The sequence below is a fragment of the Hypanus sabinus genome, chromosome 8 (genome assembly GCF_030144855.1).
Source record: "Hypanus sabinus isolate sHypSab1 chromosome 8, sHypSab1.hap1, whole genome shotgun sequence".
Classification (NCBI taxonomy): domain Eukaryota; kingdom Metazoa; phylum Chordata; class Chondrichthyes; order Myliobatiformes; family Dasyatidae; genus Hypanus; species Hypanus sabinus.
In genome coordinates, this window is record NC_082713.1 from 160159602 (window position 1) to 160182822 (window position 23221).

The 23221-nt window shown below is 42.1% G+C and overlaps 1 protein-coding gene across 1 annotated transcript in view; it reads right to left on the bottom strand.

Moving 5' to 3' along the window:
* The window catches only part of LOC132398658 (TBC1 domain family member 30-like), a 70162-nt gene that overhangs the window by 32095 nt on the left and 14846 nt on the right, over positions 1–23221 (bottom strand). Inside the window, exons 3-7 of the mRNA XM_059978383.1 lie at positions 17551–17612; positions 14820–14885; positions 7038–7163; positions 4133–4318; positions 2063–2231 (exon numbers count right to left, since the gene is read on the bottom strand). Coding sequence (XP_059834366.1) covers positions 2063–2231; positions 4133–4318; positions 7038–7163; positions 14820–14885; positions 17551–17612 — 609 coding nt within the window. The remainder of the gene's footprint in view (positions 1–2062; positions 2232–4132; positions 4319–7037; positions 7164–14819; positions 14886–17550; positions 17613–23221) is intronic.

The following is a 23221-nucleotide window of genomic DNA, read 5'->3' on the forward strand; positions in this document are numbered from 1 at the left end:
TCTATTTCTGACTCTGCTCTCAGCTCTCTCCCTGCAGACAGTCCAAGGATAGAGTTTCCCTTGTTCTCTTGATCTACTGCATCAGCCTCCACATTCAAAACATTGTCCATAATTTTTGCTGTTTTTACTGTAATTCCACCACCACACTTCTTCCCCTGCCTCCTCTCTTCCAGTATTCTAAAGGGACTATTTCCTGATTCACTTTTCCACCTCCACCAGCATCTGCACTCCTCACTGAACTTTCCTGCACAACTGAAGGAGGTGCAACATCTGGCTTTTTAATCTCTTCCCTTCTTACAATCCAGTGACCCACACCCACACGTGCTGCATCCAATTTGCATGCTGCATTAGTTCTCATATTGTGATCTCCTCAGTGACTCTGAGCTTCACTTTAATTGTCCGTTCCACTCTCCCTTTGGCCACCGAAGCTGTGCCAAAGATGCCCATTAGAAGTTCAAGGTACAACACCTTATCTTCTGACCTGCCACTGCAGCCCCGGGACTCACCTATCCTGCATGCAACATCTTTGATGCACTTTTAACATTAACTCTCTCCAGAGATACTGCCAACTCTGCTGAGTACTTCCAGTATGTATTCAATCGTTTAATAACTGTTGGGCATCTTAATAATCTAGTGAGTGATAAGGCAGCGTAGCATTTAGCACAGTGCTTTACAGCATCAGCTGTAAAATCGAGGTTCAATTCCTGCCATTGTCTGTAAGTCTACGAAAACCAGTAGATACGGCACAGTAAAGCTCTCCTCACTATTGAGCACAATTACATGGAGAGTTGTCTCAGAAAAGAAGTGTTCACCTTCAGGACCCCACGACCCAGGTCTTGCTCTTTTCCCTGTGCTACCATCAAGGTAGAGGAGCTGGTTTTACCCCTCAACCTTTAGGCGCTTGAACCAAAGGAGATATCTTCACTCAACTTCACCTGTCCCCATCAATGAACTGTTCCATCACCCTTCACCCTTCCATCACCCATCACCCTTCAAAGACTCTTCATCGTATGTTCTCAGTACTTAATGCTTATTTTTCTTTTTTACTTTTTGTATTTGCACAGTTAGTTGTGTTTTTTTTTACACACACACACACTGGCTGTCCACCCTACTGGAGAAGTCTTTCATTGATTATACTATGGTTATTGGATTTATTGAGTATGCCTGCAAGAAAATGAATCTCACTTTCGTGCCGGCATATTCTGGGTTGTATACGGTGACATGTATGTACTTTGATGAGGTCTACTTTGAACTTTTATTTTGAAGGAATTTAAATGCTCTCCCCATGACGACGCAGCTGCCTCTGCTTTCCTCTCACATTCCAAAGACGTAGAGTAAAGGGTAATGAGTTGTGGACATGCTATGTTAGTGCCAGAATGCAGTGATATTTGCAGGCTGCCCAGCACAATCTTTGATTTGACGCATTTCATTGCATGTCATGATGTACTTGTGACAAATAATGTTAATCTCTAAACCGGATCTTTTGTTCTTTTCCCCCTCTCTCTAGCTCTCCTCATTCACCCATTAAGCAGGAGGCATCAAAAGTAATTATGCTTCCTGGACAAGTTGGATCACCAGTCTCTTTTCTTCGTACACACATTCCTTTGTATCACTACCCCAGTCCAGAGTGGACATCTTTTCTATTGGGGCTGACTAAACCTTTGAGCCATAAATAACAGCTGGCCATTAATAAATCTTTTGGAACATTCAGGAGAAATATTTTGCTGGAGAGTTAGTAAATTATTGCACTCATTACTATTAGAGCAATATTTTATAGATGCATTTAGGAAGGGGGACAAGAACCAAATGAATAGGAAGAATGCTGCAAACCTTCACCTAATTAGGATGAGAACAGATACATAGCACATGGACCAGCTGGGCTGAATTATGTCCTTGGCTTACAGACCCATGTCAGATTTGTTACTCTTTCAAAAACATCCCCTTCTCAACATAAAAGTGTCTTTGGAAATCTTGGAAATAATTAACAATACAAGTTTGCGGAAAGAAGAAAAATAGATTGCTGAGAAAGGAAATCTTCTTATAATAAAACAGAGGAAATTACCTCCACTTTCCTTGTTAGCGACCTTCTGGAGATCATCCAGGTACTGAGAAAGCTCAGGTAGCTTGATCCGAAGAAGATCTCGAAAAACAGCCATATCCACTGATAAAGCACGTAGATTATTGGCAAAATAACTCTCTGGAAGCACTTTGTCAATCAAATAAATCATTATCTGCACGTTAAAAAATAAAAAGCAATGTGAAACAGATATAACACAACTAAATTTTCCTTCTTATGTAAAATTTATTCTATAACCACAATTTTTTAAAAAAAACTTCAAACTGGAATTAATTCTTATGCTTTTCATTTGGATTTGTATTAGAACCAGAATCTCAGCCCCAGATGCTGTGGTGAAGTTTAGTATATTGTATGGCTGCTTATGCAAAATCCCAAATTTGAATCTTTCAATGATGTAACGTAATGCAGCAAATTACCATCAGGAATTATTTATAAAAACCAAAATGTCGAGAAGACAGACAAGTAGTTTACGGAGGCAAAATAGACTGCAGGCACTGGAAACTAGAGCAGAAAATTAATTGCTGAAGTAACTTAGTAGGTCAAACAGCATCTATAGAGGAAAATGGATGCTCGACATTTTGGATCAAGAGCCTGCTTCAGGACTCAGGCCACTGTGGCTTTGACAGTATGCAAAATGAAAATCATCCATTTGTTAAATGTGGAGTCATATGATGTGGGTGATCATGGTCTTTCCATAACCATGATTGTTCTTGGCAATTTTTCCTACGTAAGTCATTCACCATTGCCTTCTTCTGGGCAGTGTCTTTACAAGCCGGGTGACCCCAGTCACTTATCAATACTCTTCTGAGACTGTCTGCCTGGCGTTAGTGGTCACATGACCAGGGCTTGTGATATGCACCAGCTGCTTGTATAACCACCCACTACCTGTTCCCATGGCTTCACGTGACCCTGATTGGGGGGCTAAGCAGGTGCTACATCTTGCCCAAGGGTGACCTGCCATCTAGTGGAAGGTAGAAGCGCCTTACATAAGATGTATCTGCACACCGCCACACGTAAAAATGAAATAGACAAATGAGTACCTGCAGGGTACTTTTTCACATTCATACAAATGACAGTCCTGGTTTTATTCCTTGATTCCAATTATAGTCATAGAGTCATAGAAAAGTTCAGCACAGAAACAGGCCCTTCAGCCCATCTAGCCTGTGTTGAATCATTTAAACTGCCTACTCCCATTGACCTGACTTGTATGAAGTTGGGGAAGCGCAGTTCTATATTTGAGATACTCAACTGCAGTCAAGGCACATTATTCTTTAGTCAATTATGATTATCCTGAATGATTAAATATTGAAGGGTCAGCCTTGTTTTAACAATAACTGTTAACCAAGGAAGGTTCCAGATCTGTCACATATGATAAATAACTTTTTCAGGTGACATGCATTGCTACTGTTCTTTCCTGCACCTTGTGGCGCATTGCGTGACAACCTTTAACACTTTTATCTGTTTTTTACGAGTCAACTTGCTAGCTCGATGCTCAACCCAGCGTGGAAAGTGTACAAGGAGCCGGCCGGGCTCGAACCTGGGACCACTCGCCTCATAGCCTGGTGTCGATGCCACTGACTGACTGACACATTCATTGAAGTATAACTTAATCACTCAGCTGAAGATTACTTTGCATTATTTTGAACATTTATTCTGAGTGTCTGGGCAATATTTATTCCCCACTCATAAATACTAAAGAATAGATTACCTAGTTGTTATCATATTGTTCTTCAAGGAAACTTGCAATAGTCAAATTAACCAGGTTCCTACATTCAAACAGTAAGGGTAAAGAATTTTGGGTAACCCTGCAAGGACATGGAAGACACTGCATAATTACAAACTCTGTTCTTTTTTTCATCTTGTGCCTTTAAGAAAAGATAGGGTTTCAGTTAGAAACCTATCATGTACCTATGACAGAGCTCCAATTAGGGGGCTGCTCGGAGCAAATATCGAACAATGAAAGCACAAGTTCCCATGAATGTGACACTGCAATATTTAGATAAGTTTTTCATCTCTAACTGCATCAACAAGATCATTCTCTGCCTCTGCACTCACCTTCAGTGCATCTCCTTCGTTTACTTCCATCACTTCCAATATGAGTGCTGCAAGCACATTGAAGCCTTGACAGTAACCAACAAATTTATTCCAACGCGCGTAGGCCAGAAGGACCCGCTTCAGTACCACTCGATCCTGTTCTGCTTCCTGCCCGCAGTAAGAACTGCACCCTGTCCTGTGAAGATCCTTCAGACAGACAAGTACATGTTTAAGTAACTCTTTATGCACATTATAGAAACTCATAAACCTAATAGTCATAAATCTAAGTGCTTTTTGCGTACAATAGTATTAATAACAAACTGCCAGAGGAACTCATTGGGCCAGGCAGCATCTGTGGAAGTAGAGGGACAGGAAATATTCCGATCGAGACCCTGTGTGAGAATGTAGAGGGAAGGTATTGAGATATTAAGTTAGATGGCTAGAAGTTTAGTCAGAGCAGTAGGTTTTATTAAGCATCTTAAAAGGAGAGGGGAAACAAAAAAGCAGAAAAGCAGTTCCAGAGCTTACGGCCTTGGTGGCTCTCACAACATGGAGAAATTGAATCAATGGCTGAGTAAGTGGGCAATATTGATGGAGTCCTGATGAAGGGTCTCAGCCCAAAACATCACCCCTTTATTCCTTTTCGTAGATCCTGCCGGACCTCCTGAGTTCCTCCAGCATTTTGCCTGTGCTGCTGGTGAAAATGTTCTGTTTTGGTGCAATGGTATTAATAAAAAGATTAATCCGATCACACTGCAATGCAGAAAACCATGTTACAGTTAAAGAGAAAGTGCAATGGAAAGGCATGGGTCACGACGAGTTAGGTTGCAGAGATTCAGAGTTCATCCTCTATCACACAAGACTTAAGACTTTGCTAACAGTGGGATTAATAAGGCATCTGTAATTTTAACTATTTTCTCCTCACTCAGATAAAAAAGATACTTGATAAAGGTACTTAATGATGGTTTGAAATACTCTGGACAATATGTATGGAAATGAATCTAGGGAGATTGCTCTAGCAGAAGTCAGAACAGACAAATGGCCCCCTACTGTACCACAATAATAATATAAATGCACTCCATCTTCCTATTGACAGTGCAAATTGCGTGTTGTGCAAGATGAGTGGAGAGTTAATTTTCCTCAAATTTCTGCTAGGTGGGTTGAAGTCTAAATTACCTTGGTTGACTCATATGTCCTAACAGCAAGGAGGGATGAGTAATATAAGTGGTGCCCTTGCAATGACAGATACAATGCTGAAACAGGACATTTAGAACCCGAAAGCAAATTTAATAAGTAAAACATTGTCTGCTTTTATCTATTTCCTAATTAGTTTGCTTAGTGTGTTCACAAGCACGCTGCACTTCAGCCTTCATCCAATACAAAAACAATCTAAATGTCTCAGTACAGTAGAAGCCTCCTATAAGCATCTGCATTATTTGAGAACCTACTCTATGTAATATATAATTTAGGGTCACAATAACATGTCATATCAAAGGAGTGCTGCTAGGATATATTGACATCCATTTTGTGCCAGTTATACATCCCGCAGAGATCAAGAGCATCAACAGATTTATTTTGAAAGATAAATAAAAACATGGAAAGATAAGCAGAGGTTTAAGTTCAAGTACCAGAGAAATTAATTGACCACGAAATAATTTGTTTTCATAAGAATAGACAGCTGTTGGAAATGTTATCTGACAATTAGATTTTTGTGTAATGGAAAGATAACAGCTTAGAAATTTCATTGTACCTGGAAATGAGTATTGATTGTATACTCTGTACACATCGGTCCACACCACTGAGAGCGTATGACCCTGATTTTAGTGCCATTCTTTGGCAGTGAGCTTCAAGGCAGCTCCAGCATCGTAAACACCTACCATACTTTTACAGGTCTCCATAATTTCTGTCAACAGCTTGATACGGTTGGAATACAAATTTGTATTCTTTGGTTTGGATTTAATGCTGATGGACATTTTCAGGCAGGGATCTGTGACTTTCATTGAAAAGTGAATTTAGGTAATGAGAGAGGGGGTAAGATATCAATCAAGAGTGTCTGTGTTTCAACTCTAACGACAGATCAACAGTTTGATAGATGCTTCAAATGTCATTGTCACTTGTCAAGTAAACTACTTATTATTTCTCCATGCTTTGGGTAATCTGTGAAATTGGTATACTGTAACTTAAAGCTTACAAAGACCACCGTAAATTGCCCTTTATTGTAGGATAATGACAAAGAGAATGGATGTATATGTGAGAGGGAGTAAACTCCAGAGGTATTAGGAAGTAAGGGCAATGACAATGGGGCTATAATGGGCTTGTTGCCATGGAAGCTGGAATGGATCTGATTGGCTGAATGGTCTTCTACTGCATTGTTATAAAATCTTAAAATTCACTGAAACAATTTGAAATTAATAAAAGTTTTACAGTGAAACCCTTCAGAGCAGAAAAACATTGTACTTAGTTCATTCAAAACTAAGAATTAATTCTTAGTCTTCATATTCCTCTCCATTGAAATGAATGAGTTTACTGCATCAGACTTCCCAGCACAGCGGCTGAAGAGTTGCAGAAAATTCATATCCCACTGCTGTCCAACACTGGGACGCAATTGAAAAAGATGCAAAGTACAATAGCCAGCGTGCCTGAGTCTTATACTTTGCAGAAGAACAAAACCTCCCCTTACTCATTAGCTTGTTGTGGAACTTCTGGCTTGTTCCAGCACCATCTGCTTCACTAATTTGTACAAACATTGAAATACATTATTGGAAAATGCATTAAGTTTCAAAATGAAAATTTCTGCTCTTGTGGAACACCTGCACTTGTAAAATATTTTCACACACATATGGTATTCTCCACGTACCTCAGCAGTACTAGAATGGGAACAATAAAAATATTAAATTTGTAAGTAATTATGTTGGGGTATATGTACCTTCACAATCTGAATGCCCATGGAATCATCGTCAGGATTGCTTCTATCATTAAAAGCAAACCGCATTGTCTTTTCCCAATCAATTGAGATACTGTGCAAATAATGGTCTGCCAGAGTCAGCCAAACCTGAAAGGGAGCAGACAGTTCAATAAAACCCTGAATTCCACAAGGAAAAGTAGATTATAATAAACATTAAGCACACTAAAGAAGATTATCTAAAGGGGACACACACACACACACACACACACACACACACTGTTAAAACTAAAGCAGTTTTAACTGATCTATTGGAAACATCCAAAGTGACTGTACATTTTCAAAATGAAACTGAGATTTGGATAAAGGTATTAAAGTTACCAGAGAGTTCAATTACTTTAAATGTATAGTTCCAGTTAATTAAAAAAAGGTTTATCAGCAAAATTCTGTATATTTAATATTCTAAATTATTTCTCCGTCACTATTAATAGTTCACACGAAAAATACAGTTTATGTGCTATCATTTTTAAAGTGTGTTTACAACAATACATCAATTAAAATGAAGGTCAAATGTCTGATGTTTTGTCTGATTATCTGTAATAGTACCTTTCACTTCAAACTGCATACAATTAAGGAATTATTAGACCATTGATATTTCCTATTGCGAAAACATAGAGGATATGCTGCTTACTTAAAGATTAAACAAGATATATATGCACTGTCTCTATGATAGTAAAACATCCTAGTGCTTTTCATCAAGACATAATGGGGAAGAATTGACTCCAACCAAAAGAAAAACAACATAATTAGGCGGGATGATCATTATAAATGTTTTGCACTTTCAATGTCTAACTGATTGGCAGAAACAGCAATCCGGAATTTGTAAAATGCTAATAAATTCCCTTTAAATTAGTAACTATAGACACTGCCCAGAAGAAGACAAACCACTCCTGAAGAAAAATTTGCCAAGAACAATCATGATCAAAGACCATGATTGCCCATGTCAAATGACATGGGACATAACGATGATGATAAAAAGACACCAGTTCAATATTTGCACAAGTTCCTAGACTGAGCTATTCTGTATATGAGGTTCAAGACATCAGGTGGGGTGAAATATTTGTATATGTCAAGCTATGCAAAAAAGAGTATATTCAAGATCTCCAGTACAGTCAATATTGGAGTAAGTAGTAATAGTAATCATCTTTTAAGAATCACTAGATTCTGGAATGGTTCCAGAAGACTGGAAAATTGCAAATGTTATGCCACATTTCAAGAAGGGAGAGAGTCTGAAACAAGGAAACTATAGACCAGCTAGTCTGACCTCAGTGGTTGGGAAGATGTTGGAGTTGACTATGAAGGATGAAGTTTCAAGGTACTTGGAGGCGCATGATAAAATAGGCTGTAGGCCATGGTCTCCTCAAGGAAAAATTTTGCCTGACAAACTTGTTGGAATTCTTTGAGGAAATAACAAGTAGGATGGACAAAGAATAATCGGTTGATGTTGTGTACAGTACTTGCATTTTCAGAAGACTTTTGACAAGATGCCACATACGAGGTTGCTTAACAAGCTATAAGTTTTACAGGAAAGATTCTAGCATGGATAAAGCAGTGGCTGATTGGCAAGAGGCAAAGAGTGAGAATAAAGGGAGCCTTTTCTGGTTGACTAGTAATGTTCCACAAGAGTCTATGTTGCACCTGATTCTTTTTACATAGTATATCAATGATTTGGATGATGGAATTGATGGCTTTGTTGCAAAGTTTGCAGATGACATGAAAGCCTGTGGAGGAGGTAGTTTTGAGGATATAGAGAGGTTACAGAAGGACTTGGACAGATTTGGAGAATGGGCAAAGAAATGGCAAATGGAACACTGTGTCAGGAGGTATATGGTCATGCACTTTGGTAGAAGAAATGAGAAGGTTGACTATTTTTTTTAAATGGAGAGATTTTTTTAAAAAAAACTGAGGTGCAAAGGACTTAGGAGTCCTTGTGCAGGATTCCCTAAAGATTAATTTGCAGGTTGAGTCTGCGGTGAGGAAGGCAAATGTGATGTTAACGTTAACTAGAATATAAAAGCAAGGATGGAATGTAGAAGCTTTATAAAGCACTGGTGAGGCCTCACTTGGAATATTGTAAGCAGTTCTGGGCCATATCTTAGAGAGGATTGGAAAGGGTTCAAAGAAGTCCATGGAAATGATTCCAGAGTTGAATAGCATGTCATATGAAGAGCATTTGATGCCTCTGGAATCACTAGGTGGCTCTTCTATTCTAGAATTCAGAAGAGTGAGGGGTGACCTCACTGAATCCTATCAAGCGGTGAAAGGACTTGATAGAGTGGATGTGGAGAGGATGTTTCCTATGGTGACGGAGTCTATGACCAGAGGACACAGCCTCAGAATTAGACGGACATCTTTTTAGAACAGAGATGAGGAGGAATCATTTCTAGAGGTATAGAATATAAGAGCTGGGATGTGATGTTGAGGCTCTATAAGGCACTCGTGAGACCACATTTGGAATATTGTGTGTAGTTTTGGGCTCCTTATTTTAGAAAGGATATACTGACATTGAAGAGGGTTCAGAGAAGATACATGAGAATAATTCCAGGAAAGAAAGGGTTACCGTATAAGAAACGTCTGGCAGCTCTTGGGCTGTATTCCCTGGGGTTCAGGAGAATGAAGGGGGATCTCATAGAAACAATCTGAATGTTAAAAGGCCTGAACAGATTAGATATGGTGAAGTTATTTCACATGGTAGGGAAGTCTGGGACATGAGGGCACAACTTCAGGATTGAAGGACGTTCATTTAGAACATTCATTTAGATACAGAGAAATTACTTTAGTCAGAGGGTGGTAAATCTGTGGAATTTTTTGCCATGAGCAGCTGTGGAGACCAAGTCATTGGGTGTATTTAAGGCAGAGATAGATATGTTGTTGAATAGCCAGGGCATCAAAGGGTATGGGGAAAAGGCAGGGGAGTGGGAATGATTAGAAGAATTGAATCAGCCCATGATTGAATGGTGGAGCGGACTCTATGGGCCAAATGGCCTACTTCTGCTCCTATATCTTATGATCTTATGAATTTCTTTAGACAAAGAGTGGTGAATCTGTGGAATTCTTTGCCACAGGCAGCTATAGAGGCCAAGTTTTTATGTATATTTAAGGCAGAGATTGATAGATTCATGAGGGGATACAGGGAGGAGGCAGGAGATTGGAGCTGAGAGGAAAATTACATCAGCTAAGATGAAATGGTGGAGCAGACTTGATGGACCAAATGGCCTAAATCTTCTCCTATGTCTAATGGTCTTATGGTCTTAACATCACAGAGAAAGTTAGTGGGGATTGTATTGGAGTGTGAATACCAGGAAATTGGCAGAGGTCCAGGAACAGGACGCAGGGGGTGGGGGGGAAGGGGGGAGAAGGATGGGGTGAGTCATCACATTGCAATGCCAGCCGCGGAGAACATAGCGGAGGTCATTAGATGGGAGATGGCCCTGAACTTTGGTAGTGAGGAGACAACAGTGGTTGGAACAATTGGTAGTTCTAATGAAACATAAAGTAGCCTCTGCATTGAAGACAACAGATGGCTGATGCCATGGACTCCACTCCAGCTAATTCAGTGGGCAGCACAGTGACACAGTTAGTGAAGCCTCTGCCGCACAGTGCTAGAGAACCAGTTTGAATCCTGATCCCAGGTGCTGTTTGCATTCTCTATCCTGGCGCTCCAGTTTCCTCCCACCCCCTCAAAGATACGTGCATTGGTGGATTAACTGCCCATGTAAATTCCCCTATTATATAAATGAATGTCAGCCTTGTGGGGGAGGTTGGCGGGGGGGAGCTAAAGAGAACGTGGGCAAATGATGATAGATGGATGGATGACAGATAGAAATATTCAATGAGCTGAAAGATCTATTTGTGTACAATATGACATTAGAGCATCAGGGAGGTGACAGTTATAAGTGATACTGCAGCAGCCCTCAACCACACCAGTTAAGGTGAAGGGTACTGATGAAGGGTCTTGGTCTCAAATGTTAATTCCTTTCCACAGATGCTACCCGACCTGCTGAGTTCCTGCAGCATTTTGTACGTGTTACTCTAATTAAGGTCTTCTTGTTTCATTGTTGAAGGTGTATTTCTGACACTCATGAGCCTTATCACTGCATAACAATATTTCACAAGTAGTAGCACACAGAAAACCTACAGCACTATACTGGCCTTCTGGCCCACAATGATGTGCCAAACAGGTACTTACTTTAGAAATTACCTGGGGTTACCCATAGCCCTCTATTTTTCTAAGCTCCATGTACCTATCCAGGAGCCTCTCAAAAGACCCTATCGTATCCGCCTCCACCACCATTGCTGGCAGCCCATTCCACACACTCACCACCCTCTGCATAAAAAAACTTGCCGCTGACATCTCCTCTGTACTTACTTCCAAGCACCTTAAAACTGTGCCCTCTCATGCTAGCCATTTCAGCCCTGGGAAAATGCCTCTGACTATCCCCATGATCAATGCCTCTCATCATCTTATACACCTCTATCAGGTCACCTCTCATCCTCTGTCACTCCAAGGAGAAAAGGCCAAGATGTCAAATGAATCATGAATGCTGCTTGACATCACTGCTTATGCCCAGATGGCCACAATATAATTTCAGAGAAAATGCTCATAATACAATCAATTATTTTGTTAACGCTCTGTTCCACAATGCACAAAAATGTTGATCTACTATACATTGCAGAATTTTTAAGCCGGCATCTGTGAAACGAGAGATGCCCAATCCCTTTACAAAGACACTGTTAGCATAAAGCTCTACAGATTACAGTCCAATTCCTGACACTGTTTGTAAAGAATTTATTCATTCTCCCCATGACCGCATGGATTTCCTCCAAGTTTTCCGACTTCCTTCCATGCTCCAAAGAAGCACAAGTTAGGGTTGGTAAGTTTTGGGCATGCAATGTTGGAAACATTTCCTTATCCAACCTGGTCGAGTCTATTCTGTGGGATTGGAGGGACACAGTGTTGTTCTAGTCCTACTCAAAATGTCCACCAACATATTGTTCCACCTGCCCTTATCACCACCATCACTTGCACCCCACTGCCTATCAGCTGCAACTCCACTCCACTTACCTCTTTGTTTAGAAACTGAGGAATGTTACTCTGTTCTCACCAGACTCTACAAATCATCAACATTACTTCCAACTTCTATTCCATTATCCTCACTTTCCCTTCCCTTCCTCAGTTTCTCTTCCTACATTTCCATAGGGAAGGCTATTGACTACTTTCTACTGTGAGAGCACTTCCACAGCTAACACAATATTCTTTCATTCTCCTACAACACCTGTCTATGCAACCATAGGAATGTAACAATTGCTCCTTTATTATGTCCTGCCTACCATTCAGTGTTCCAAAAACTCCTCTTATGTGAAACAACTTTACTCTTTTCTTCCAATTTTCCTGCCATATTTATCATTAGGGATCTGGTCTTTATTACAAGAGAAAAATCTTGAGGAGGTGTATAAGATGATGAGAGGCATTGATCGTGTGGATAGTCAGAGGCTTTTTCCCAGGACTGAAATGGTTGCCACAAGAGGACACAGGTTTAAGGTGCTGGGGAGTAGGTACAGAGGAGATGTCAGGGGTAGGTTTTTTACGCAGAGAGTGGTGAGCATGTGGAATGGGCTGCCAGCAACGGTGGTGGAGGCGAATACGACAGGGCCTTCTAAGAGACTTTTTGGATAGGTACATGGAGCTTAGCAAAATAGAGGGCTATGAGGAAGTCTAGTAATTTCTAAGGTAGGGACATGTTCGGCAAAACTTTGTGGGCTGAAGGGCCTGTTTTGTGCTGTAGGTTTTCTGTTTCTAAAATACACGTAACAATGGATGGTTTATAATGAACTAAGGAAGGGAAGAGAAAGTGGACAATGAGAGGATAGTGAATACTGTAGTTTATAAAAACATGGTTTTATGTTGGCTTTGACGTCTCCTGTCAGCCATGGTCGTATCATCCTGGTTTTGGAATACTACTTCTTCTTTGTGATGTATAAATCCTGTGTCTTCCAAATTGCTCCCAAAAATTCCAGCCATTGCTGCTCTGTCCTCATCCCTGCTCATGTTCCTTTCCAATCCATGTTCGCCAGCTCCTCTTTTGTGCCTCTGTAATTTCCTTTACTCCACTACAATACTGATACACCTGACTTTAGCTGTTCCTTCTCAAGAGTCCTGGCCTTTACAAACTCTTATGAAATAATCAATATACTCCAGATCCAAATTAAATGCTGTCTCTCTATTACCATTGTCACAAATTGTGAAGACTGCAAACTTGAAGATTATGTTACAACTGGAGCTACAACTGCAATCAGTAATAATAATCCTTTATATTATATAACCATATAACAATTACAGCACGGAAACAGGCCATCTTGGCCCTTCTAGTCCGTGCCGAACGCTTACTCTCACCTAGTCCCACCGACCCGCACTCAGCCCATAACTCTCCATTCCTTTCCTGTCCATATACCTATCAAATTTTACTTTAAATGACAATACCAAACCTGTCTCTACCACTTCTACCGGAATCTCGTTCCACACAGCTACCACTCCCTGAGTAAAGAAATTCCCCCTTGTGTTACTCTTAAACTTTTGCCCCCTAACTCTCAACTCGTGTCCTCTTGTTTGATTCTCCCCTACTCTCAATGGAAGAAGCCTATCCACGTCAACTCTATCTATCCCCCTCATAATTTTAAATATCTCTATCAAGTCCCCCCTCAACCTTCTACGCTCCAAAGAATAAAGACCTAACTTGTTCAATCTTTCCCTGTAACTTAGGTGCTGAAACCCAGGTAACATTCTAGTAAATCTTCTCTGTACTCTCTCTATTGTGTTGTCATCTTTCTTATAATTCAGTGACCAGAACTGTACACAATACTCCAAATTTGGCCTTATCAATGCCTTGTACAATTTTAACATTACATCCCAACTCCTATACTCAATGCTCTGATTTATAAAGGCCAACATACCAAAAGCTTTCTTCACCAACCTATCCACATGAGATTCTACCTTCAGGGAACTATGCACCATTATTCCTAGATCATTCTGTTCTACTGCATTCTTCAAAGCCCTACCATTTATCATGTATGTCCTATTTGAATTATTCCTACCAAAATGTAGCACCTCACACTTATCAGCATTAAACTCCATCTGCCATTGCCCAGCCCAATCTTCTAACTGGTCTAAATCTCTCTGCAAACTTTGAAAACCTACTTCATTATCCACAACGCCACCTACCTTAGTATCATCTGCATACTTACTAATCCAATTTACTACCCCATCGTCCAGATCATTAATGTATATGACGAACAACATTGGACCCAGTACAGATCCCTGAGGCACACCACTAGTCACCAGCCTCCAACCTGACAAACAGTTATCCACTACTGCTCTCTGGCATCTCCCATCCAGCCACTGTTGAATTCATTTTACTACTTCAACATTAATACCTAACGGTTGAACTTTCCTAACTAGCCTCCTGTGTGGAACCTTGTCAAAGGCCTTACTGAAGTCCATATAGACAACATCCGCTGCTTTACCATCATCAACTTTCCTCGTAACCTCTTCAAAAAATTCAATAAGATTTGTCAAACGTGACCTTCCACACACAAATCCATGTTGACTGTTCCTAATCAGACCCTGATTGCACATATTACTGCATAATATGCCCACTGAAGATGAAAATAACTCTTTAAGTATTATTATTGATAAATACTTGTTAACTAAAGATATAGAAAGAGTCTTTACAATTGGGAATCACTTACCCTTTTCCTCCATTCCTTCGGTATTCCCGTTGGCAATCTAGCAACAGCTTTCAGAGCATCATACCACTAAAATGAAGGCATAGTTAGCAGTTAATTCTACAAAGTAGCTTCAGTAAAAAAGTATTTAAGTTGTTTTAGCTATCACTGCAATTTTCATCTTGAAGTAAAATCCTTTTTCCAATCATTCATCCAATCAAAAATTTCCAAGCATCCCAACTATTGATGCTGGTAAAGATAGGTTTGATTGCCCTGTGGGGATTTGTGCTAGTTCTCAACTTCCCATGACAATGAAGCCATTGTATTCTTAAAAGTATTTGACATGTCAAAACATTAGAGTCAAGTACAATCTGTCAGGACATTAATTGGCAGTGCTCATATTCACCTGATCTCTCATCTATGCATGGATATTTCCACTGGTATGCTGGGTCTTACATGAGTTACCAGTCTGAAAGTGTTAAGGTTAAATAGACTTTGTCTTCATGCAACTGGTTGCTCCTACTATTTGTCAAGTTTTCATTGTCTGATCTGGTCACTCATTCTTTGATTGTTCATTGTTTTTTTTTGCCTTGCAGCAGGAGGTGTTTAGTTTTTGGTTTGGCTCTTGTTGAATGTGCCCTTACAATATGCATGGTTTGAGTTTTTCAGAACCCTAACCAAGTGACAATTAAGGAACTTTGATACACGCCCTACCTCCAGGAGGACCATGACCTTGTTGTTGAGTTTGGAAGCTTGTGTGCCTCAGGATCTGGAGAGCTACATATGTTGGCTGGAGTCGGGCTTTATGCTTTGGCTCTTGACCCATGCCAAACAGGTCAAGGGGTAAAAGGACAGACTAAGAGTGGTCCATCTGTCCTCTGGCTTTACAGGTTCAGTTCAGGGCTAACCCCGACTGGTCAAACAAAATTGTTATGGAAACAGCAATGAAGAATCCTTCAACACACACAAAACGCTGGTGGAACACAGCAGACCAGGCAGCATCTATAAGGAGAAGCACTGTCAACGTTTCGGGCCGAGACCCTTCATCAGGACTAACTGAAACGAAAGATAGTAAGAGATTTGAAAGCAGTGGGGGGAGGGGGAAGTGCAAAATGATAAGAGAAGACCGGGTGGGGGTGGAGGGTGAAGTTAAGAGCTGGAAAGGTGATTGGCAAAAGTGATACAGAGCTGGAGAAGGGAAAGGATCATGGGATGGGAGGCCTCGGGAGAAAGAAAGAGGTGGGGGAAGCACCAGAGGGAGATGGAGAACAGGCAAACAACTAATTATGTCAGGGATGGGGTAAGAAGGGGAGGAGGGGCATTAACGGAAGTTAGAGAAATCAATGTTCATGCCATCAGGTTGGAGGCTACCCAGATGGAACATAAGGTGTTGTTCCTCCAACCTGAGTGTAGCTTCATCTTGACAGTAGAGGAGGCCATGGATAGACATATCAGAATGGGAATGGGACGTGGAATTAAAATGTGTGGCCACTGGGAGATCCTGTTTTCTCTGGCAGACCGAGCGTAGGTGTTCAGCGAAATGGTCTCCCAGTCTGTGTCGGGTCTCATCAACATATAGAAGGGCACACCGGGAGCACCGGGTACAGTATACCACACCAGCCAAATCACAAGTTAAGTGTCACCTCACCTGGAAGGACTTTCTGGGACCCTGAATGGTGGTGAGTGAGGAAGTGTAAGGGCAGGTGTAGCACTTGTTCCGCATACAAGGATAAGTGCCAGGAGGGAGATCAGTGGGAAGGGATGAGGGGGGACGAGTGGACAAGGGAGTCATGCAGGGAGCGATCCCTGCAGAAAGCAGAAAGAGGGGGGAGGGAAAGACGTGCTTGGTAGTGGGATTCCGTTGGTGGTGGTGGAAGTTAAGGAGAATTATACGTTGGACCTGGAGGCTGGTGGGGCGGTAGTTGAGGACAAGGGGAACCCTACCCGAGTGGGGTGGTGGGCAGATGTGCGGGAGATGGGAGAGATGCATTTGAGAAACCTTCTACTGTATATCTGTGTATGCGATGGTATTCCTGAATCTCTACTAGTGGATTTGCAGGACCGACAGTAATGAAAACTGGGAGGAAGCTCCTGACATGATGACGTAAGTCCTGAACGCTGCCGGAGATGGAGGATCTTCATTGCTACCCCTACACACTAGTGGTGGAACAGGCAGCAAGTAAGTAAGCACACACAACCCAGTCAAATTGACTTGGAAAAGAATATAGTTTGCAGTCCGTCCCTCTGTCATTAAAAGTCATGGACTTTGCAGCTTGAAGTGGTTAATGTAACTGGCAGCAACACACCCATTTCGGGGGCCAAACTCTTACTAAAGTGTGTGTGTGGCCAAGGACGTCATCTAAAAGCCTCGCTAGTTGCAGGACTGGTCAATCTGCTTTTACAGATGATTGTCAAATATTGGAGTACTTCTTCCAGCTTTTCAGCATCTGTGATAGTTGCTTTGCCTTGGAGTCTCTCTTCTGTTGAAGATAGCCAGTTTATGTCAATGTTACTTGCCACTCATTCACAAAAACTTGGGGTTGCGTCAGTCTAAAAATGCCAACTGTTTCATTATCTGAGCAAATGCCGTGAGGGAGGCAAAATCATAACAGGAACTAAGATATTTTCAAGAGGGCATTGGGCAGCAAGTTCTCTCCCTACCGGTCACCTACATTATACCCTTAACCACTTTCCCACATCCCAATTATGACTCTAGTATCTTAGTTCTGGGACCGTGTCAAAGAGAGTTCCGTACCTGCTGAAACCCGTGCTTGCTCAGAGATGGTTCGATTGTAAATTTCAACTTTGTATCGACTCCTAAGCGGAGGGGAAACAGAGGAAATATTAGCGCCAAAAAGAAACGTGCAAATTCTTACAATACGTGTGGTGCTTATATAAGGAAAAGGAGCAGACTCGTTTCATTGAATATACTATTAAGACGGTTGTTCCGCAGTAATTGTCCGTCAAAACAACAGCTGTATTCTCCAGCAGCCACCGTCAAATCACGGTCACGGCGCCGCGCTCTCGCGAAGCATCACGCTATGGGGCAGATAACAAGTCTGCTTTCTCCTCGCCACACCAACAGCCAGCTTCTCGGCCGCTTTCTGGGGTCGGAAAGATGGGCAGTTTATAGAAGGCCATTTGCAGGAAGGGCAGGGAGCCCATTTTGAACTGTCCACGGAACAGCAGGTGCTGAATGTCCCGGACACGGGCGCTGCCGAATGCGTGCGCAGATCAATAAACCGCTCGTCATTCCGCCGGGCCAAATCGTATTTCGGCAGCTGCGGTCGCCAGAGGTTCACGGTTCCGCATTGTACACGGCTTGCTGGTGAAAACTGAAGAGTTTCCTGCCTTTTTCTGTTGCAACCCCCGCCACCAGCATTCCCTCCTTTAAGCAAAACGCCAACCATCCATCCGCTCCCCTGTGCAAACAAGGGAGCCTCATACACACCGCCTCCCGGCTCACCGCTTTCTCCGCCATACCTGCTGCCATCGGACTTCGCTTCCCTGTCACTGCGATCCAAAACCCCCGTCTAGGGAAGCTTTCCCCGGGCACCGGCAGATCCGCAAACACCCCGCTCATGAAACCTAACCGGCTGATGCACATACACCCACTCGCTGGTCCTCGCATTGTTAATGGACACAATAGACCCATTGAGCCGCGATTATAACTCGCCCCCTCCCCTCCCCTCCCCTCATCCCGGCATTAAAAACAGAAGCAAGGGCATTGTTTAAACTTGGGGGAAATGGATCTTGCGGCGGTGCCATTTCGACATTAAACTCCTGGCATTCCGCTGTTGGGCTGGACCCTCCACACAATAGGACATGCACACGATTTACAAGATGTTCCTTACGGATCGCTCTTTTACTGTGGTTTCTTTTCAACAAGAAGAGGCGTCACCTGGTTCCAGAGTGCATAGCAGCCGTGGAGCGGTCCGCGCGATGCAGCTCCTCTTTTTAAGGACATTGCTGATGATGTTGGTCATACTCGCCGTGTTCTGCCTTTTCAAACACTTCCCAATACGTTTGCCTGAAGACAGGGACTGTTTACCCTTTTTCATTCCGTATCCTGGTTCAAAGCACAACCCCCGAGAGCTTATTCCCTGGAAACAGATGGGCGCCCGATCGCGTTTGTCATTTCGAGATTTTCTGGGTTTTTTTCACAAGTATATGGACAAAACTAACAGAGCCAGCGATAGCAGAGACATTAAAGGGTTTGTTGATGTCTTTGTCGGGGGATATCTGCAGTGCAGCAGTAGTAACACGGCCGTTTCACTGCAATCCGTGTAACCGCCCACCTTGACACAGCATCACCACCAGAGTATCTTCACTCGGAAACCGCTGCACCTCCTCGAACGGAGTGTTTGCGGATATCCCGGTCCGATTAAAATAAACTTTCCGAAGCAGCGGCCGTTTTCTCACGTCGGAAAGGTTGGATTTTAGTGAACGTTGCCAATTGTATACGCGGGCATTGTAGGTCGGCTTGGAAATACTGACGATGAATATTAATTGATAAGGCGTCGAATTCGGGAAGTGTAGCGCCGGGATGTAAAAAAAACAGAGAAGCCAACCCTCTCTCTCCCAGTTCCTATAATGTTGGGTAAGAGTGGTCTGATGTACAGGGCGCTCGAAAGTAGTCTCCAAACAAATGGTCCATGTAACATCACTATTCGTCGTCCCCACCACTCATTCTCACTCACATACACACTTCTGGTTTTAGATTTACAACATGAAACAGTACACCACATACTACAGGCCTTTCGGACCACCATGAAAATCTTCTCACACAAATTTGCAAAAACAAAATTAGCTCCAGTTAAGGTTAGTGCTTTTACACACACACACCATAACCTTTGACACCCTGATTAATCAAGAACCTATCAGCCTCTCTGATATTCACAGCGACTTGGCCTACACAGCTGTCTGAAGCAATGAATTCCACAGATTCTGACGGAAAACATCTTTCCTCAGCTCTGTTCTAAATGGACGCCCCTCATTTCTGAGGCTGTGCCCGCTGGTCTTAATCTCCCCCACTCTGCATATCCACTCTATCTAGGCATTTCAATATTTGATAGGATTCATTGAGACCTCCATTCTTCTAAATTCCAGCCAGTACAGCCCCACAGCCAACAAACGGTCTTCAATGTGTTAACCCTTTCGTCCCTGGGACATTCTCATGAACATCCTCCGGACCCCCTCCAAATCCCCCACATCTTTTCTATGATAAGGGTCCTAAAACTGCTCACAATATTCCAAGTGCAGTCTGACCAAAGCCTTCAGCGTCACATCCTTACATTTATATTCCAGTCCTCTGGAAGTTAATGCTAGCATGTCATTTGCATTCTTCACCACTGACTCAACCTGTAAGTTAACCTTTCGGAAATTCTGCACAAGGACTCCCAAGTTCCCTTTCACTTCTGACTTTTAAATTTTCTTCACCATTTAGTAAATAGTCCACACCTTTATTGCTTCTGCCAACACGCATGACTTTGCACTTCCTGCACTGTATTTCACCTGCCACTTCTTTGACCATTCACCCAGTCTGCCCAAGTCCTTCTGCAGACAACCTGCTTCCTCAACACTACCTGCCTCTCCAGATCATCCACAAATTTGGCCTCAAAGCCATCAATTAAGAAACTGTCACAACACCAACCCCTTACAGCACCTCACTAGTTTCCAGCAGCAAACCAGAAAAGGCCCCCTTTATTCCCACTCTGCCTCCCAGCCAATCTTCTATTTGTGGGCACTTATCTTAATAAAACAGCCTCATGTGCATCACCGTATTAAAGTCCTTATGAAAACCCAAATAAAACAACATCCACTGACTCTAGTGTTTATCTTGCCAGTCATTTCCTCAAAGAATTCCAACAGATTTGTCAGACAAGATCCCTCCTTTAAGAAAAACCATGCTTGCTTTGGCCGATGTTATCATGTGCCTCCAAATACACTGAAACCTCATTCTAAATAATGCTATCTTCCCAACCACTGAAATAAGGCTAACTGGCTTATAATTTCCTTCCTTCTTAAAGAGTGGAGTGACCTTTGCAATTTTTCAAAACTCTGGAACCATTCCAGAATCTAATGATTCTTGGAAGATTTTTACTAATGCCTCCACAATCTCTTCAGCTATCCCTTTCAGAATGCTGGGGTGTAGTCCATCTGGTCCAGGTGACTTGTTGACCATCAGACTTTTCAGTTCCCCCAAGCACCCTCTCCTTAGTAACAGCAATGACACTCACTTCTGCCCCTGCTGCTCTCACATTTCTGGCATTCTGCTAGGAAGTGTCTTCCACCCTGAAGACAGACTCAAAATACTTATTAAGTTCATCCACCATGTCTTTGTCCCCCTATTACACTACTACCTCTCAGCACATTTTCCAGTGACCAATATCACTCTCAGCTCTCTTTTACTCTTTATATATCTGAAAAATTATTTAGTATCCTCTTTTATATTATCGGCTAGTTTACCATCATATTTCAACTGTTCGCCTTATGGCTTTTTTAAATGCCTTCTTTTGGATTTTAAAATCCCAATCCTCTACAATCCCACTAATTTTTGCAATGTTATATGCCCGATGTTTTGTTTTTATGCTGCCCTTGTCTTCCCTTCTCAGCCACGGTTGTATCATTATCCCTTTAGAATACTTCTTTTATTTTTGGGATGCATCTTTCCTGCACCTTCTGAATTTCCCCCAGAAACACCAGGCATTACTGTTCTGCCGTCATCTGTGCCCATGTCTCCTTCCAATCGACTTTGGCCAGCTCCTCTCTCATGCCTCCGTAACTCCTTTACTGAACTGTAATACTGATACATCCAATCTCAGCTTTGCCTTCTCAAACTGCAAGGTGAATTCTATTATATTTTGAATACTGTATCCTAAGTGTTCCTTTATCTTAAGCCCTCTATTCAAATCTGAGTTGTTACAGCTATACAAGACCTTAGTTACACCCCACTTGGGAGTACTATGTTCAGTTCTGGTCTCCTCATTATGATGTGGATACTATAGAGAGGGTACAGAGGAGATTTACAAAGGTGTTGCTTGGATTGGAGAGCATGCCTTATGAGAATAGATTGAGTGAAATTGGTCTTCTTTCCTAGGACTGACGGAGGATGAGAGGTGACCTGATAGAGGTGTACAAGATGATGAGAGGCATTGATCGTGTGGATAGCCAGAGGCTTTTTCCCAGGGCTGAAATGGCTGACACAAGGGGGCATAGTTTTAAGATGTTTGGAAATAGGTACCAAGGGGATGTCAGAGGTAAGCTTTTCACACAGAGAGTGTTGGGTGCATGGAATATGCACTGCTGGCAATGGTGGTAGAGGCGGATACAATAGAGTCTTTTAAGAGACTCTTAGATAGGTACATGGAGCTTAGAAAATAGAGGGCTATGCAGTAGGGAAATTCAAGGCAGCTAACATTGTGGGCTGAAGGGCCTGTAATATGCTGTAGACTTCTATGTTCTATTACAAAACACCCAGTCCAGAACTGCCCTTCCCCCAGTGAGCTCAATCACAAGCTGCTCTAACACGCCATCTCATAGGCATTCTACAAATTCCCTCCCGATTTTCCCAACTTACCTGAAATCTCCCATGATTTTCATACCATGCCCTTTTCATATGTCTTTTCTACCTCCTGTTAAAATTTATAGTCCACACTCTGGTTACTGCTGGAGGCCTGTATATAACTCACATCAGGGTCTTTTTATTCTTGCAGTTTCTTAACTCTACCTATAAGGATTTAGCACCTACCGACCTATGTCACCTCTTTCTAAGGATTTTGTTTTACCTTTACCAACAGAGCCACCCCACCCCCTCTGCCTACCTGCCTGTCTTTTTGGTACCCTGAGAGGTTAAGCTCCCAACTATGATCTTCTTTCAGCCACAATATCACATCTGCCATTCTCTACCTGTGCTAATAGATCATCTGCCTTATTCCAAGTACTGTGTGCATTCAGATGTAATACTGTCAGTCCCGTATTCGTCTTTTTGATTTTGGCTCCCTATTACACTTTAACTCATCCCACAGACTGCAATTTTGCCCTATAATCTGCCTGTCCTTCTTCACAATCTCACTACACACTGCATCTGGTTGTTCCCATCCCCCTGCCAAATTAGCTTAAACCATCCCTCACAGTCCTAGCAAACCTAACCACAAAGATATTGATCCCCCTTGGGTTCAGGTATAACCCTCCTTTTATACAGGTCATACCTTCCACAGATGAGATCCCAATGATCCAGAATATACATACATACAAGTCTGAGGCACATTTACAGTATATACTGGATAGCTAGAGTGCCTAAGACTTTTGCTCAGTACTCAAGTAATTTTATGTATTGCACTGTACTGCTGCCACAAAAAAAAATCATGACACATGCGAGTGATGATAAAACTGATTCTGATACGGGTCTCTATTGTGGACTGAGA